General features: G+C 27.4%; 1 protein-coding gene across 10 annotated transcripts in view; it reads right to left on the reverse strand.

Annotated features, from left to right (window-relative positions):
* The window catches only part of LOC136082232 (ABC transporter F family member 4-like), a 53270-nt gene extending 50834 nt beyond the window's left edge, over positions 1-2436 (reverse strand). For 5 of the 10 annotated variants that reach the window (XM_065800808.1, XM_065800801.1, XM_065800804.1 and 2 more), the window contains exons 1-2: positions 2271-2353; positions 1780-1877 (exon numbers count right to left, since the gene is read on the reverse strand). In XM_065800808.1, the coding sequence (XP_065656880.1) occupies positions 1780-1877; positions 2271-2338 (166 nt within the window). In that variant the 5' untranslated portion in view covers positions 2339-2353. Of the gene's footprint in view, positions 1-1779; positions 1878-2204 lie in introns of all 10 variants that reach the window. The other 5 variants (XM_065800806.1, XM_065800807.1, XM_065800802.1 and 2 more) reach the window with 3 other exon arrangements.
* Positions 2437-17841: the final 15405 nt, after the last annotated feature.

Here is a 17841-nt window from a genome sequence, read left to right on the forward strand (position 1 = left end):
TGTGAATTTGGTGAATGAATATTTTACGTATTTGTTGTCAAGAGAAACGTTCTAGTTGTCACATTAGTAATTTATGTTTACCGTAAAGTAATTATTAACGATTTTTTAACTATAAGTAATTTTAGAGGAGTTTAACTTTGTATATATAATACTTCTTGTGAAAATGGAGGACGAATTGAAAACTTTCAAAAAGTAGTAATAAATTATTAACACGGTAAGGCAACAGTTGTAAAACTTGATTCTTTTTAAAATATGAACATTCCTTCCAAAAAGTCTTCATTTTGGCCCAGGTTGTCTAAAATTTTAGTCTATTAAGTAAAATGTCGAAATCATAGATCGGAAATACCAAAAAAGTATTGATTACATATTTATCAAGTACAAAACATTTTAAAATATCTAAGTTCTCAATTAAATATCGAGGGCCACATTTGTGGAACTCATTTCGTCCCATTATTAAAAAAGCTATAAGTTTGATTTAAATATTTTTAATGTTTAAAATTTATTTAAAAAATCTCTTATCTTTGAATATATAATCCCTGTTCGCGTGTTTTCGAACAAAATCACTTTTACATATTTGAAGATTTTAATTTTTATTGTATTAAGATTAAAAAGAAAAAAAAATTATGTTACTTATTAAAAGAAAATAATGCAAACAAAAAGTTAAAATAGATTTAAATATAAAAATAGGGCTGGATGAATAAAAAAAACAATTACTTTTACTCAGCATTTTTGGAGTGATTGCTAAGCTTTACTAAATTAAAAATTTGAGCGAAATCGCTCAAATTTTTAATTTAGTAAAGCTTAACAATAACTCCAAAAATGCAGTGTAAAAGTAATTGTTTTTTTTTATTCACCCAGTAATTGCTTATCTTCACGTAAATAAAAATTTACAGCAACATCGCTCAAATTTTTATTGTAGCAATTGCTTTTTTTTTATTCAACCAAAATAAAACCGAAATCTATATTTATTACTAATTATATACTTTTTATCAGTTTTATTCGTCATCTTCATAATTTATAAAAATTTCATAAGAAATGCAATACTGTAAAGCTTATAATTGGCAATTATATTATATTGTTAACATTTCAAAATTGGAGCAATATAAATTTTTAACTTATATTGATTCAATACTTTAAATAATATCGAATCAAAATTAACAACCCTTAAAAATTGTTTTAGGGGTAGTTATTGAAGACTTTGATAATGTTTATTATATAAAAGCACGAACTCAAGCTAAGAAGTTCTTAATTGAAATTAAGGTTTTCTTATATTTCATTTTGTTGTTCGGTAAGTTCTTAATTAAATGTAAGGTTTTCTTATATTTCATATTGTTGTGCGGAAAATTCCTAATTAAATGTAAGGTTTTCTTATAATTTCATTTATTGTTCGGTAAATTCTGAGACTGAGATAGGGAATACGTTTTTTTGCAAGTTCTACTGAGAAATTAGGTAAGTTCAAACATAGTGTCCCATACCTCCTAGTCCAAAATATTGGGTACTCACTAATAGATACTTATTCTGTCATTTCTTGTAAAATATCTTTAACCGCAACTTTATAGAAAAAAAAATAGAAACAAAAAAATAAATAAATAGTTCCCTTTTTAGAAATGGTAACCAATTTGATCATAGCAACCAGGTTTGTTGGCTCAATGATTTAATAATATTTAAATGTTTAAATAAAAAAAAAGGTTTAAAACAAATACAACAAATTGGTTTTAAAACAATATAAAAAAATGTTTAAATCTGTATAAATAATTTATTTATTAATTTTTTTTTTACCTTCAAAAGTTTCCATATCAATTTTTTTTACTATGCTTCTTCCGTGGATGCAGACAAGTAAAGCAAAAATAAGTAATATTTCCTTCATTTTCCAATTACTTAAAATTAAAAAAATTAAATATAAATATACATATTAAATATATATATATAAAAAATTAAATATATATATACATATATATATATATATATATATATATATATATATATATATATATATATATATATATATATATATATATATATATATATATATATATATATATATATATATATATATATATATATATATATATATATATATATATATATATATATATATATATATATATATATATATACTAAAGTATGCGTAAAGTTTTCTTTAACGTTTTTGTTTATATTTTTTTTACTTCTTTTTTACAATGCTTAATCTTTATAATACTTACTCTTTCTTTACTTGTTTTCTTTCTTTCGAAATATTCTAGTATTTTTATCAAATAAAAAATTTATACCACTTTGAGATTGATTGTATTAAGAAATGCTTTGTCTTGCAGTAGACGTGGCAAAAAAGTTTCCGCATTGATTTTCTTAATTATGTTGTAATCCCATTAGTACAGCTAGAATCTTTTTTCATTAATGCTTTTTCTTTTGTATAATTATTATTACAGAATTGATAATAATAAAGTTTGATTCAGCTCATTGACATTAGAATGTTACCCAGGACTCAGTCTTGATCGCAATCTATGAGAGATTAACTTTGATTGTTAAGAATTTATAATCCAATTTGAAATATATAACTGAGTTTTTATTTAATTTTAAATAAGACAAAAACTGCTTTATATTTATATAAAATGTCAATCGTTCTTTTTTTTTTAATTTTTTGTGAATTAATAGCGTCCGAAATATTTTGTATAAGCTTTCTGGTATTTAAACTTGACTTCAAGTTCTCAAAAATTTTAAATTTATATTTAAAAATATTTATATTATAATTAATAAGGGTTAAAAATAAAATGATCGTTTATTGTGTTCGTAATATTTTAATTAATTTTGCACAACCGTCATCAGACATAAGTATAATCGAAAACCTACGTATAACCGTCAAAAAAATTTCATACAGAAAACGTCGAAGAAAAAATTTAAAAGAGCGTAACAATATGACAAATATAACAATAACAGAATGACATCAATAAAAATTAGCTTCATCATACAGTTAATATTACAAATGTTTTGAATTATTTAAAAAAAAAATGTTTTCGAACTGTTATTAGATTTCGTTGTCGCTGTTAAAAATTTACGGTTTTTACTTCCTGGAACGTTTGAGTTTCAAGAGGCGCTCTTAATTTTCACAGTTGATTATCTGAGTTAAATATCCTTTGACACTCTTGACAGCGCTTGGTTGCTTTAGATAACATCAAAGTATATACTGTTTGTTTAGTGCTCAATGGTTCTCGTAATAATCTTTTTCTTTTTTTTTGGCTCTTCTTTTTTTAAATTGCAGCATGAGCATAGGCTTTATTTTTTATTAGGCTTTAAATTTCTGAACATTAGGTTTTAATTTTCTGAGATGGCTGAGATGTTTTTTTTTCTATTATAATTAATTTTTTGTTCTTTCTTTAAATGTTTTACAACATTAGTCGTTTTACAATTATAATAATTTCAATATAATAATGATTAATAAATAATAATGATTACAAGATTAATTAAGTTTGTAAGGAAGGACGCGGGATCTCGTAAAAGACCTTAAGATCTTGTTGTCAAGAACCGCTTTGTTTTTCAACTACATCGTTACATTTATTGTGTTAAATATATATATTCTCTTTGAAAGTAAAAATAAATAAACGTAAAAGATATATAACATTCATATATGTATATACTAAGAATTGAATTTTAAAAATTTTACTTTATAAAAATTAAAAACATTAGAGTATGTTATCGATAGATAAAATTATCTGTAAAATCAAAATATTTCAAAACTAATTTGTTCCATAAAAAAGCTCCTCGATAAGAGATACAGGATCTACCAAAATTTGTATGCAAAAAAGGTTATTGGATAAAGTTTTAATTTCGAAGACAGTATTTGTTTTTTTTTTATGCGAGTATAAATTATAAAAAGGATAAGGGAAAGTGTTAGTATACATTTATACATAAAGCAAGGAATATTATATAGGTTACATTAAGTTAATATACATTAAGTTGATATACATTAAGAATATTGATTTTAAGTAAAAGAGGTCTGGCATGAGTAAAACTGTCTTTAAAGTTTATAAGACGTGCAATATGCTTCTGTTGACGATAAAGAAGTTTTAGTATACTTTTATGTACACCACCCCATGCAGGATTAATTAATTAATATGACAATGAATAAATGAGTAATATAATTGAATTAAAGTATATTTATTTAAAAAAGGTCTTGATTTGTATAGCATTCCTATACTTCTTGCAATTTTATTGTTTAGGTTGTTAACATAATTTCTCCATGTGAGGTTTTCATCAATGGAAACACCCAAGAAATTAGCAACTTTAGCTCTCTTTATTTCAGTATTATCAATGTACAAGGAAGGTATATTCGAAATAAAATTTTTTTTTGAAGCTGGGTAAAAAAGAATCCATTTATTTTTTTTTATGCTTATTGATAGTTTGTTTGACTTAAACCAGTTAGAAATTTTAATGATTTCACTATTTCTTTTGTTAAATAATGTTGGTAAGTTATTGTCTGTTAAAAAAAAATTTGTGTCATTGGCAAACATAACTGTTGTCAAATTTGTTGCTTTACAGAGATCATTAACATAAATTAAAAAAAGTAAAGTTCCTAGTATGGATCTTTGTGGAACTCCCCATGATTTATTTAAAAAATTTGATGATGAGGTTGAATCTATTTTAACAAATTGTTTCCGATATTTTAAATAGTTTTTTAATAATAATAATACATTCCCTGTGATTCCATAGAGTTTTTTAAAAAGAATTTCGTGATCAAAAGTAAAATCAAAAATAGTGTCAAAAGCTTTTGATAAGTCTATGAAGATGCCTAGAGTATATTGTGATTCTTCAAGCAAATGTGCTATACTTCTAGTAGGTAGAAGTATTGCATGTTCAGCAGAACTATTTTTTTTGAATCCAAATTGATTGTTGTATAGTATCTTATTTATAGTTAGATAGTTATATATTCTATTATACAAAATTCTTTCAAAAACTTTTGAAAAAACAAGGAGAACTGAAATTGGGCGATAGTTATTGAGTTTAGTTAGTTCACCTCCTTTAAAGATTGAATTACCTCCTTAAAAGAATTGATCCGGCAGGTCCGGCTTTCGCCAGACCACTTTTGACCAGCTCATGTTTTAACTTATTTATTTATTTAAATCTGCTGTCCGTTTGCAGCGATTGAACCAGTTCCTGATTCCTGTAATCTCCAATTGGCATTTGCTTCAATCCAATATGGCAAAATGCTCTACTAGCTCTTTTGAGGGTTTGCCTTCTCAAACTCATGTATCCAATCCACCTCACCAGCCATCAGTAGGTTTCAAGTTCCCTAAGAGTTCTTTTGGAATCAAAAAGGTAGAACAGAGAAGTTTTACGTCAAAACGGTTTGCTAAGTGGCCTTTTTTACATTATGGTGAGGCAAAGGACACAGTATTCTGCTATACATGTATTGAAGCCTGCAAGCTTAAACGAATTACTGCTAAGAAACCCGAGGCAGTATTTGTAAGTATTTTTGTATACTGTTTGTATATAACATTGCAATTAGATTAAAACAATTGACATTAATGAATTATCCTTTTTTACATACCCTGTAAAAAACTATTTTATTGTTGAAAATATCTTTAAAATTATAAACCGTTCATGAATTTCATCGTTGTGGCAGGTGGTGGTTGGCTTCTCTAATTAGAAAGATACAGTATCATTCAGGAGCCATGAATTGAGTTCTTTTCACAAAGAAGTAGCCATAGTAATGGTAACTATTCCTTCTACAATATCAAATGTTGGAGAGCTACTGTCAAACATACATACAACCAACGTTTGGCTTCTTCACTTGGATCAATTAGTTAGGATTTCGCTTCATTAACAAATAAAGAAGAGCCTAACAGTCTCGTTTTGTTTTTATTTAAGATCCTATTTATAAGATTATTTATATTATTGCACAAATAAACAAGTTTGTGTTTGTGCGTGGGTATTTTTCGTAAACTTTGACGAAAACAACTCATGTAAAATAAAACGCGCTTTATCGTCAGTATAACGGGCTATAACTCAAGTATAAAATTATTTGAACCTACAAACAACTTTTCGGCACCTGATTTTTTAATAAAAATGCCCTTATTATTCAACAACTATGAATCCAATATAAGTGCTATATTTGTTTATTAATATCATTTATTAATATGTAAACTTCTGTTCTTTGTTTACTTAAAAAAAAAAAAATTTTAATTGTTTGTCTTAAAGCAAAATATTTATTAAATATGTTAGTTATTAAAAAAACAACCTGAGATAAAACTTTCTTTGATTTTGAAACTAAATGATTTTTATTTTCATGTATTAGTATAAGATTTATGTTTGTTTTTTTGTTTATTTTCTTTAATTTAATTTCTAGGTTTAATTACTGAAATTTAAATTACTGAAGTCGTTGTTGAAACAATGCACAGTACGGTTTTTTAGTGTCACATGTAGTAAAAAACTGATCCAGTAAATTTTTCATAAAGAGTGTTTTAGAAGAATTAAATTTTAAAATATTTGATTTTTATTTTAATAATTTTTTTAAATGTAGGGTTATCACGCGGGTTGGTTGTCACAATATTTATTACCGAAAATCTAGATAGAACTTAGAATTTTTAAATCGTGCAACAGAAACCTTGTTAAAAAAAATATTTTCACAGTTTTTACAATCTTCTTTTTAACGTGTAGAGAAACGGGTCGTTCAAAGGTAAGACCTCACAAGTTGTATTACAGACTGTATCTCGAAAGAATATTTTGAGTGGTTTTGCTGCAATTGGTGTTTACTCATTAAATCTTAATATTTTAACTGATGCTGATTATTATTCTAATTATGTAACTAATGCTTAAATCCATCTTCTTTACATGCTGATTCAAATAAAGAAATCTACCAACCTTATTAAGTTTAACTAGAACCACCAAATAAAAGGTTTAAAGACCTTGTTCAGATACCGACTAATCAGCCAGACAAAAGTATAAAAGATTCATTTTTATCAAATAAAATCTCTGATCATGATCCAATAACTCCATTAGTTTTTAAAAAATCAATCGTACCACCTGGCCGTATTAGGCCTCTTCCTAAAGCAGGTCAAAGGTTAGCATCAAAAAGGGTGAGGAAAAAGCGTTCAGCTATGGTTCTAAATAACTCAACTGTCAAAAGCATGATTTCAAAGCTTGGCTTTAAAGTATGGTTTCAAAGCATGGCTTACTTTACTAACATGGCTGACAAAAATAAGCAAACTAGTAGGACAAAAAATTCTAAACCACATGTAAATGGACGTAAAAAAAATTTGTTGAAGTCAAATTTTGCTATAAAAAAAAAGCATTTCCATTTAAATTTATCTAAAGTTAAACAATATCTCCTGTTTTAAATCAGTTGCTTATAGCAAATCAAGAGAACAGTGAACTCAATGTCAGCTTTGCAAAAAATGGGCTCATGAATGCACACCGGGCATACTGCAGTTTATTTGTGAAACCTGTTCTTCTTACAGCATTAATTAAAACACCATTTTTAAAAACACTTATTATAATGAAAGTTGCGTTGTACTTTTGAAAGAAAATTAATGTTTTCAGTATATTACATTTTCTTTATTTATATTAGGATTATTCCAAGATTAATTTTCCACGTCCCTGGAAGTATTGCGCTCAACTTGTTTCTCCGCGCAGCGACTTTCTTCGTCAAAGTTTGTGTTTTGGAGTTAGAGAGTTGAGGGAGGGTTGTAACCACAATAAGTAGCCTCCTCGACCAAAGTGGCCTCGGCTTTAGGGATGTGAAATTACTAAAATAAATTTTTTTGGGGGTTTTCGGAATAATCTGAAAAACTTTGGTCTCAGAGTTATATTAATAAAATTAAGTTGTACTCAAATTGGCATTAACTGGTTATAATCCAAACATACTAAGAAATGTGAAAACCAACCCCACACTCTGTGATAACCGACCCTATGGTTGTAATAGTTACCAGAAATAGATAAACTACCTTTGTGCAAAGTTTGGCTTTGATTTAATGAAAAATAAAAAAAAAGCAGTCCAAAACATAAAAAGTGTGAACCAACCCCGCTCTTCCCTATTTGGTGGTTAACCAAGAACACAGCCATGTAGTTAGATATTTAAATAAATTATAATATTTTGCGTATGATACAGGCACAAGTTTTTATTTTTGTTTAGAATTATCCATAAATTACGCTAGATTTGATGAAATAATAGAAGAAGATTTGCACTTATTTCCGGCGATTTTGTCTGACTTAAAGTGTTATTTTAAGTTTTCGTATACTTAGGGTGCACAGTGGGCCAGAATGCACTTTTACTGGACAAAATTCATAACTAATTTAATATTAGAGCTATATTCACTAAAATTAGTATGAGTACTAATATGATGTCTGCGCTTTTTATGAAGGTAATATTTTTTTATTTCGTTGCTATGAATACCTTTATTTTGCTTAGCAACAACCTACTTTTGTTATCTGCAGATATTTTATAAGTGCTATATTCACTAAATTTGGCATGAGTACCAATATGAGATCACACTTCTTACAAAAGTGATAATTTTTTAAATTTAGTTGTTATGGATACTTATATTGCTTAGTTACCGGATACTTTCCTTAGTTACAAAGTGGTAAATTGATATTTGAATATCTTATCGGATTTTTGACCCACCTATATTGAATAAAAATTGAGTATTTAGGTAAATAATGTTTTAGGAATAATAAAAGCAAAAAATAGTGCAAGAAAACGTTATCAATTTTAAATTACATCAAAAAATTATAAAACAATAATATCGTTTGAAGATTGTTTAAGTAATTGTAAAACATCTGAAGGAAATGCTTTATGATTTGTTTGGTGTGATGTTGATTTACGCAATGATGAAATAACAGGATTACTGGAAACTAGGAGTCTATTGATAAGATCAGTATTTGTTGCCTTTCTGGATGTTTTTCGGCTGAAATTTTCGCGATAAGATTTAAAGTCTTTATTTCTAGCCTCTTGAGCTTCCTCTGACATAAGTCCGATGGGTAATGTAAGGCTTTTAATTATGTCATGTCCATGTATCAATACTTTGTGAACTGATTGAGCCATGTAATACCATGGATAAAGGGACACATATAGTCTAAAAGTATCAAAACAATAATCCTTGAACTTTAAGCAGTCTATTTCATTTCCTGAAGAGAGCGTTACCAAGATAATGTAAAATCTGAATATAAGGTTTTGGTCAATACCCAGAATTTCAGCTGTTTGTTCATATGCTGTAAAAGCACGCCTTGAGGTATTGCCATCATTACCTGTTCCAGAACCACCACTTTTAGGGAAATCAACAACAAGTCCCATTTTGTTCATAAAATCAGTCTGAATCTTTTGTTTAGCTACAGATGCCTTTTCTTTGTGTTCTTTAGATCTTGCTTGCCACTTTCTTGTTTCTTTTTTATATGCAATGTGCAATAACATCTCAAAAAATCGAATCCATGCATGAAGACTGGAAAGACCATATTTGAACTCTCTGTTAGTATAATCTATATTAAGGATATCAAGACTATTCATATTTTTTGGAGAGACACCACACACTGAACAGAATTGGTATGAGTTATTTTTTTCAGATAATATTGTTTGAACCTTCCCATCAATCATTGTAAGTTCAATAATACAATTCACTTCAATAGAAGATCCGCAAACCTCTAATAAAATCATACCCAAGCTTTCTATCTCACTTTTAATGTCCTGATCTTCTTCAATCACAGATTCCTTGGATTCCATTTTGTATGCAAATCTTATGGGTCTACAATAGGCTGTGGAGGACGACTTTTGATTTCTCCAAATAGGCACCTTTTCGTTGCTGTTGTTAAATCCAGTCAAATTCAATGGGACAAGACAAGTAATAAATAATGATTCTTCACGCTTTAAATCTCTGTTAATGTCGGGTTCTGATAAAAGTTGTTTATAAATGCTTTGGCCAGTAGCACCATCAAAACCAGCCTTACACGTTAGTGTCATTGTTTTTATTGCTTTGTCGTTCAATATCAAGTGCCTTAGCACAGGTTCCTGAACTGCACAGATTCTTTGCAAAGTATGAGTCATTAAATCTTTTAAAGGAACTGAAGCTGAATAGTCCTCCACTGTTATGTTTGCAGGATAACATTTCAATTTTGCATCTCTGACATCATTGTAAGCGGGGTAGATGTTATATTCTTTCTCCAAGGCTCCGCTTCTAATCAATTGATAGGAAGCTTTTGTCAGACTTGCATCAATTATTAAAGCCAGTGCTTCGTCTGCTGAATATTTAGTTGCTTTATCTGTATTTGATATATTTTAAACATTCTTGGCAGCAATAACAACAGATTCATCTCTAAATTTTTTATTAGCAGCAAAAAATAATTCATTGGATGAATGAGATTCAATTAAACAAGATACACGCCGTTTTTTAGTTTTATTAGAACTATTATCAAATGCAACTGGTTTTCGACCACGTCTACTTGCAGTTGGTTCATTGTCTTTTTTTCTGACAATTAAATATTCATTAAGCCAGTTCACAAACTTCTTTTCAAAATTTTTCACAGTATAGTTTGCAGATTTCCACTTTTTTATATACAAGTAAACAAATCGTTGAACAGCATGTCTAAAATCAACGTCTTTAAAATCAGCAAATTTTGGCTGAATAAATTTTAATATATCTTCAGTAATATTTTGTTTTGAAATACTAAGATTGTTTTTTTGGAGAAAATTATGAATGTCTAAGTTTAACAAAACCATATCTAAATAATTATTGTAACAAGTAATTTGTATTTAAAAGTAAAATGTTATAATATATATGCCGCCTGGACTACTAATACTTGTTAGTAATTAAGTTACTACAAGTGTTAGTAATTAATATTAAAAGTAATTAAATTACTGTCAGTGTTAGTAATTAAATTACTAACAACTACCGAAAATATGTTGTTGCTATGTTATGCAAAGTAAGGTATCCATAGTAACCAAAAAAAGTTAACCTCATAAGAATTCTGAATCTCATTTTAATACATACCCCCAATATTGTGTATTTAGCGCAAGTAAAATACTGTTAAAACAACGTTAATGTAAAAATGAGTTGTTGCTATGCAAAATTTAGTACCATAGCAACCAAGTTAAAACATACATAAAATCTGAACGGGGATTTAAGGGGACGAGCAATCAATTAAAACTCGATTGAAGCATCATATAGCTCAAATAAATATAAGACAACACATGGCAAATTGTGGTAATTATTAGTTATTGTGCGGCAAAAAATAAGTTTCTTAAGAAATTTTTTTTTTTAATCTGTGATTTTCAAAGTATAACTGAGATAACATGCTATAACAAATTTATTTCACACATTGGTTTTTCTTATCTCTAAATACTCTAGAATAACATGTACTAATTTTTTGTTTCAAAAACGTAGATGTAATTGAAATATAACACAACGTTGATGTCACCGTTAATTACTTATTTATAATTTTTATCTTTTTTTATTTTATCTCAATATTCAAATGCTTAGAGTCCTGGTAACTAAGGGATTTAATATAAATAAATTATCAATAGATTTCTCCTAATATATGTAGATACTAAAATTAAATAGGTTTTCAAGATTAGACAACTAAAATTTTTCCCATTTTGTCCACCTACTGGCCCACTGTGCAATGTAAAGTTCAAGTCGAACTTGACTTAATTTATGGACAATTTAATTTTTTTTTGATTTCTTAAGAGAAATCACAACTAAATTCATACTTTGTTGAATTTTTTAGATAACAAACTAGTTCAGTTTTATATTGATTTTAACAGAAAGTAAAAATAAAAAAAAAGTTGTCAATTTTGTTTTTTGCTGAGTGATCAATCTCGTAAAGCTTAGTGTCAAATTTAATTTCGTGGCAGAGGTGAAAAACTGTTCTTTCAAGTTTGCCTCAACACCTTAAAAAATATCATATCATTCAAGTAGTTTATGCAAAGCAACTCTTCAACTCGGCACTACTCTTTTTTTAGAGGTTTTAACTTAAATTCAAATTTTTAAAACCCTTTTAAAAGTTTAACATAAAAGAGAAGACATTTTTATTTATTTATCATTTTTTTTTCTTCTTTAGGTATACCATATAAAGATACATTTATTATCTTGAAAAAAAAAATATGTGCAAAGATATTACGTATCAGATTGATAAAAATACATTAATATAATATTGATACATTAATATAAATTTTGGTATAATAACTATTATATATTTATTTTTCCAAATTATAATACCTAAAAAATAGAAATCAAAGAAAATTCAGCATTTTGGGGTACAAAACTCCAAAATAAACTTTTTGCAGATTCCCTTAACAGCGCTATTTGGCGTATATTTGTGTCTATTAGGGGTGACCAAATTGGAAATGTTGAATTCCGGCTGGAACCGGATTTGCCGAAATTGTTAACAAAAATTAACAATTTTTATTAACAATTTCGGAACAAGAATTATATTTATGTAACTTTTCACCATCAAAATTGAAAGTGAAAGATTGCACCTCAGCATCGTGGCTACATAATATATATTTATAACCTATAATATATACATATATATATATATATATATATATATATATATATATATATATATATATATATATATATATACATATATATATATATATATATATATATATATATATATATATATATACATATATATATATATATGAATTACAATATACCGGAAATATTTTAATTCCGGTATATTGTAATTCAGTAAAATTTGGTAATTTTTTTCAATAAACTAATTAAAAAATTTTATTGCTCTTGTTTTAAATTTTTGGCACCTTCAAATCTATCAAACTAGTCTGACCAGTTCTTAACATCAGCGTTTATATCCCATAATTTTTCTTATTCCTTTCATTGATCCTAACACCACACAGTAAAGAGTAACCCACTCACAAATGAGTGGTTTATCTTCATGTTTCAGATGGTTTCAGTTCTTATTTGCATTTTAGCTGTCTTATACGGCAGGAAGAGTGGCACACGTTGGCAGGAAGAGTGGTTCAATAAAATTTGCAAAATACAAGTAAATAAATATTATTATTGGCTGGGACAAGAAGATCACCATGTTGCCTAGTTACCAAATCTTATTTAAACGCATTGTGCAAAGCAATAATTAATAAAAAATATTTATTAAATAAAACCAAAAAAAATGTAAATAAATATATCTTTTTTGAGAAGTCACTTTGTAGCTAAGTTTGAGAAAAAACATTCATATGTTGAATACTGATATTTTACAAAATGAAACAAATTTGTCCTGGGATGAAAAAAATAAAATAAAATAAACATATTAGTTTCGTACTTTTATAAAACTCTTAGGAAATTATATGGAACTTTTCCATTTTTACCTTGTTCCATAGCAACTTTTATTGGTAATAATTTTATTATTAGAAAAACCATTTTAAAATAGTTTAAAGTATTAGCCTAATAATTTATAAATTATTAGAGTAATCTAGTAGTCGCCACGTAATGAATTGACGACTGAATTACCATCAGTATAAACCTATAGCAAGATTAATTATCAAAAACTAGATTAGATATAATTAGCATAAATAAAGTTATTCTGTAATTTATAAGTTGTATTCAGCTCAAGCTTTGTCTTAAAAAAAAGCCATAAATAAGGGTTAGGGTTAGTGCCAATCGGTATTATAAAAATAATTTCTTAATTAAACTCTGATAAACTGACGCTAATATACATAATAAAGTTTTATAATCATAAAAGAAAACTCAAAAAACCTCTTTACGCTTTGTCTAGATTTGTGAGCATAACAGCAAGATTTATCAGAATACCGGAGCATTAGTTGATTAAATAATTCAATTTGAAGGCCGATTTCACAATTTAAGGGGGTGTTCATATGGATAAAAATCATCCCGCCTAATCGGAATAGAAAAATACCAAGATCACGTCTCTTCTTTAAAACTCATTTAATTTTAACATTGCATTCATATGTAAAATAACTCTCCCACCTTGGCGAGATCTTGCCAATGGGCTACCGGGATCCCAGGTTAGGCATGGTAAAAATTCTTCATGTAAACACACGATGAATACCATCCCGGGTAGACTGGACAGCCTTGTTACAAAATTTAAATAGCATTTACTTGATTTTTGAATTAAAGTCGTTTGACCATGTATATATATAAAACTTTAACATTTCATCGCGTTGGTTTGACAAGGTTCTAACTGGCTTTTTTATGTAAGGAGAATAGCAAATAAATCTTTTTTTCCTCTTTTTTCAATGCCTTAATAAATATATTTATTTGATTATTTTTTGTTTATTTATGTATTTTTATACATCATTTAAAAAAAAAAAACATATAAACTAATTAAAAAATAATAATATAAGTAATTTTAGTTAAACATTAAGAAAAAGTCAAAAGATTTTTTTTCTAAATTCTTCTTGTATAAAAAGTTTCAGTTTCAGACCTTTTCAAATCAACGCGACGATTTGTCTCGAGAGTTCTTTTTTCGTTAGTCAATTAATTATATATGATAATTATTTCGAAAAACTCGCAACATCATCAACTTTTAATATGCGTATAGTAAAAGTTAAAAGTTATCAAATAATTTTTTGTAAATCGAAATAGTTTTTATTAAACTTTTAGTTTTTAATTTGACAATTGACGTGAATGATTATTTGTAAACAAACATCACGTGACCTTAGAAACGAAACACCCGTCTGAGTGAGGTGTTTTTTTCCATATGAACATGAGCTGAAGTTCTCACCGAGGTACTGGGATAGGCGGGTTGTTTTTTCTTCATATGATCAGCCCCAAGTTATGGAGAATTCTTAAATTCATTTTGGGAATCATTTTTATTGAATAATATAGTTTTTAATACTACTCAAGACTTTTCTCCAGAACTTTAACTTTTTAAACAGCGTATTTAAAAAACCTTGTTTTTTATATGAAAAAATATTTGTATCCTATCAAACCCTTGATAATTTCAGTTCTTTAATAATTAATATTTTTTGTTTGAAATTGTGTAAATTATTATTTTGATTTTCATAACTAACCTCAAAATACTACACAAATATTGGATAAAAGGGAATTACTTATGACATATTTCTTTTTAATGAATATGGCAGAACTAGAGATGCGGAATCCTAATAGGATTCCGACTCTAAATCTCTATTTTTTTCTTGGTCTTTGGTGTCCACGAGCTTTAAAAATGTTGTGTTAGTTGAGATCTGCAATAAGAAAAAAAAAATCATGAAGTTTAATGGCTTTTGATCTATTGTTTTTTAGCATAGATCCTGGAGTTCTCACACCATTGTACCAAGGACAATTGGTTCAAAATTGATTGTACTACTAACCTAAAAGTGTTAACTTTTTCTAAAAACTAGCGCAAAAGCCTTTTTAATTTTTTGGAGTTGGTTTTGTCTTCCTAGTTCTTTTTTTCCTGGAGAACCAGGAAAATCCAGGAAGACATAACCATTTTTTGACTTTCAAATGTGGAGTCCTTTTTGTGACTCTACATACCTGGACAGAATGAATTTTTCTTACAATTCAAATTTGTAATTTAAATTGTAAAATTTTAATATTTTATATATTCAAGTTTGTTAACTTAAAGTTTATTAGAATTATTACTCTGCTTAGTTAAGTTTTAAAGAAAACTATAAAGCGTATTATGTTTTTATAATTTTTTTTCTACCACAAAAGTGAAATATTAATTATGGTTTCATAAGTGAATCTGAAAATATTTTTCTGGCATGACATTTTATATAAAAAATGTCGTTGTTTTATTGACATAATTTATAACTAATTGGTTAAATTGTGTGCATATGCAAATATGCGATGATATGATTGAATCTTGCTCACCCCTAACTTGACACCCATAAAAAACCCTAACACCTTTTTCATTAATAAGGGCATTAGCTAATTTTATGCAGTCATAACTTTTAAATGTCAAAATACTTTTTCATAAAGTTTGTAATAAATCAATGATTTTGATCTGGATTCTGATAAACATTTTCTTTTACAATTTTCTAGTTTATTATTAGTATTTTTAATATGTTCGCGACATGCATTATCAGTAAACAGACATACTTATTATCTTCACAACGAATAGACTTTCTTATCTTCGCAATAAACAGACATTCTTATCTGCGCAATAAGCAGACTTTCTTTTTCTATTATTATTATTTCAAGTAGGATTTTACTTTTTTAAATATAATTACGTTGTTGTTTATTATTATTATTAATATTGTTAGCAGTGGCGGATCCAGCATTTTTTTTCAATCTTTGAGATAGCTAACTTCCAGACATGGAGCTAACTCCAATGTTTGGAGTAAGCTCCATGTCTGGAAGTTAACTATCTCAAAGATTAAAAAATGCTGGATCCGCCACTGGTTAGTGCTATTGCACCTAATACAATCATATATATTTACTGTTATTTTTACTTTTAAAATGTTTTGTTATTGTTGTTACTATTACTTTTATTATTATTATTAAATATGATAACTTCAGATAACCTGAAGTAAATATGTTTACTTCAGATTAATAATACCTTTTGTAAATATTCATGATGTAAGTACTTTTTAGCATACATTTGAATCAATATAACTTTAAATTACAAGAAAAAAGGAAAAGAAAAGGAAAAGAAAAGAAAAAGGAAAAGATACTCAAAAAAAGTTTGGCGTTAATAGTTCCAAAAGTGTAATCAAAGATCCAAAATGTATTTTATGTTAAAATAAAGTGAAAAGAAAAGTGTATCATAAATGCTATCCATCAACGCTCAATTTGAAAACGTATAAAGTAAAATTTGAATACTTGTATACTGAACATTTTCTATAGAAAATGGCGTTTATGTAAATTTATTTCTTTTGAATGACCTAGTATAAGAATCATATAACTATAATGAGAGGTTGTCGATGAAGGTATTAATGAGATAGATGAAGATATTAATCAGATAGAAATGCAACAAACTTCTCTTTTATAACAACTTTAAAAACTTTTAATTTTGAAAACTCTTTAATCTTGTGAATAATAGTAAGATTTTTATCAGCTGTCGTTATATTTCAAAGTGAGTTCATATGTCAAGCAACATATGGTGTCACTCTTCATAAAAAAAGAGGTAGTAAAGTAATGACACCATTATGTTAGGAAAGAGAGCTGTAAACTTCTATTAAATCTAGGAATACTGCAAAAACAAACAGTTATACTTACAAAAATGTAGTTCGTACTTAGATTTCTTTATCCCTAAGTAATCATCAAATAACAGGTCTAACTTATATAATAAGATAAAACCACAATCATGAAAAAAGTTATTTTATATGATAAAAATGTCTTAAACAGCTCAGCATATAGTATTAATAAAAATAAGGAAAGACTTGCATTGGACGATAAGGAAAGTTGATGAAGAATTTATATCAGAGTTTATATTAAGTCAACTTGATATGAACCTGAATTGCACATTCTAACATCTAGTGCTATATATGTCTCCCTTCTCTATGCTATCTTTTTAACTCGACTTCTTCTGACTTTCGCTCTATTACACTTTGTTCTTCATAAAATTACTTACTACTGGTGCGCGAAGCGGGTTATGATGCTCATTAGTGTGCTAAACTCGTCTTCGCCGGCCTTGGTATGTGGACTCTATATGACAATCAGCCTGAGGAGGATAAACCACAATACCAGAAAAGACTTATTTGGAGAGGAGAATATAATTAATTGAAAAAAAGTTGCTGTAAAATATGCGAAAAAGTTTTCTAATTTTTTGTATTTCTTACATGGCGGGTAATCTAATTTAATTACTTCCTATTTTTTCTAAATATATCTTCTTAAACTCACTATTTTGTTCCGTTGCGGCGAGTTATAATGTTTTTCATTGCCAGAGGGAGTTTGGAAATACTATTAGAAACTCCAGTTGTATATATTT

This window comes from Hydra vulgaris, chromosome 07, assembly GCF_038396675.1.
Source record: "Hydra vulgaris chromosome 07, alternate assembly HydraT2T_AEP".
Classification (NCBI taxonomy): Eukaryota; Metazoa; Cnidaria; class Hydrozoa; order Anthoathecata; family Hydridae; genus Hydra; species Hydra vulgaris.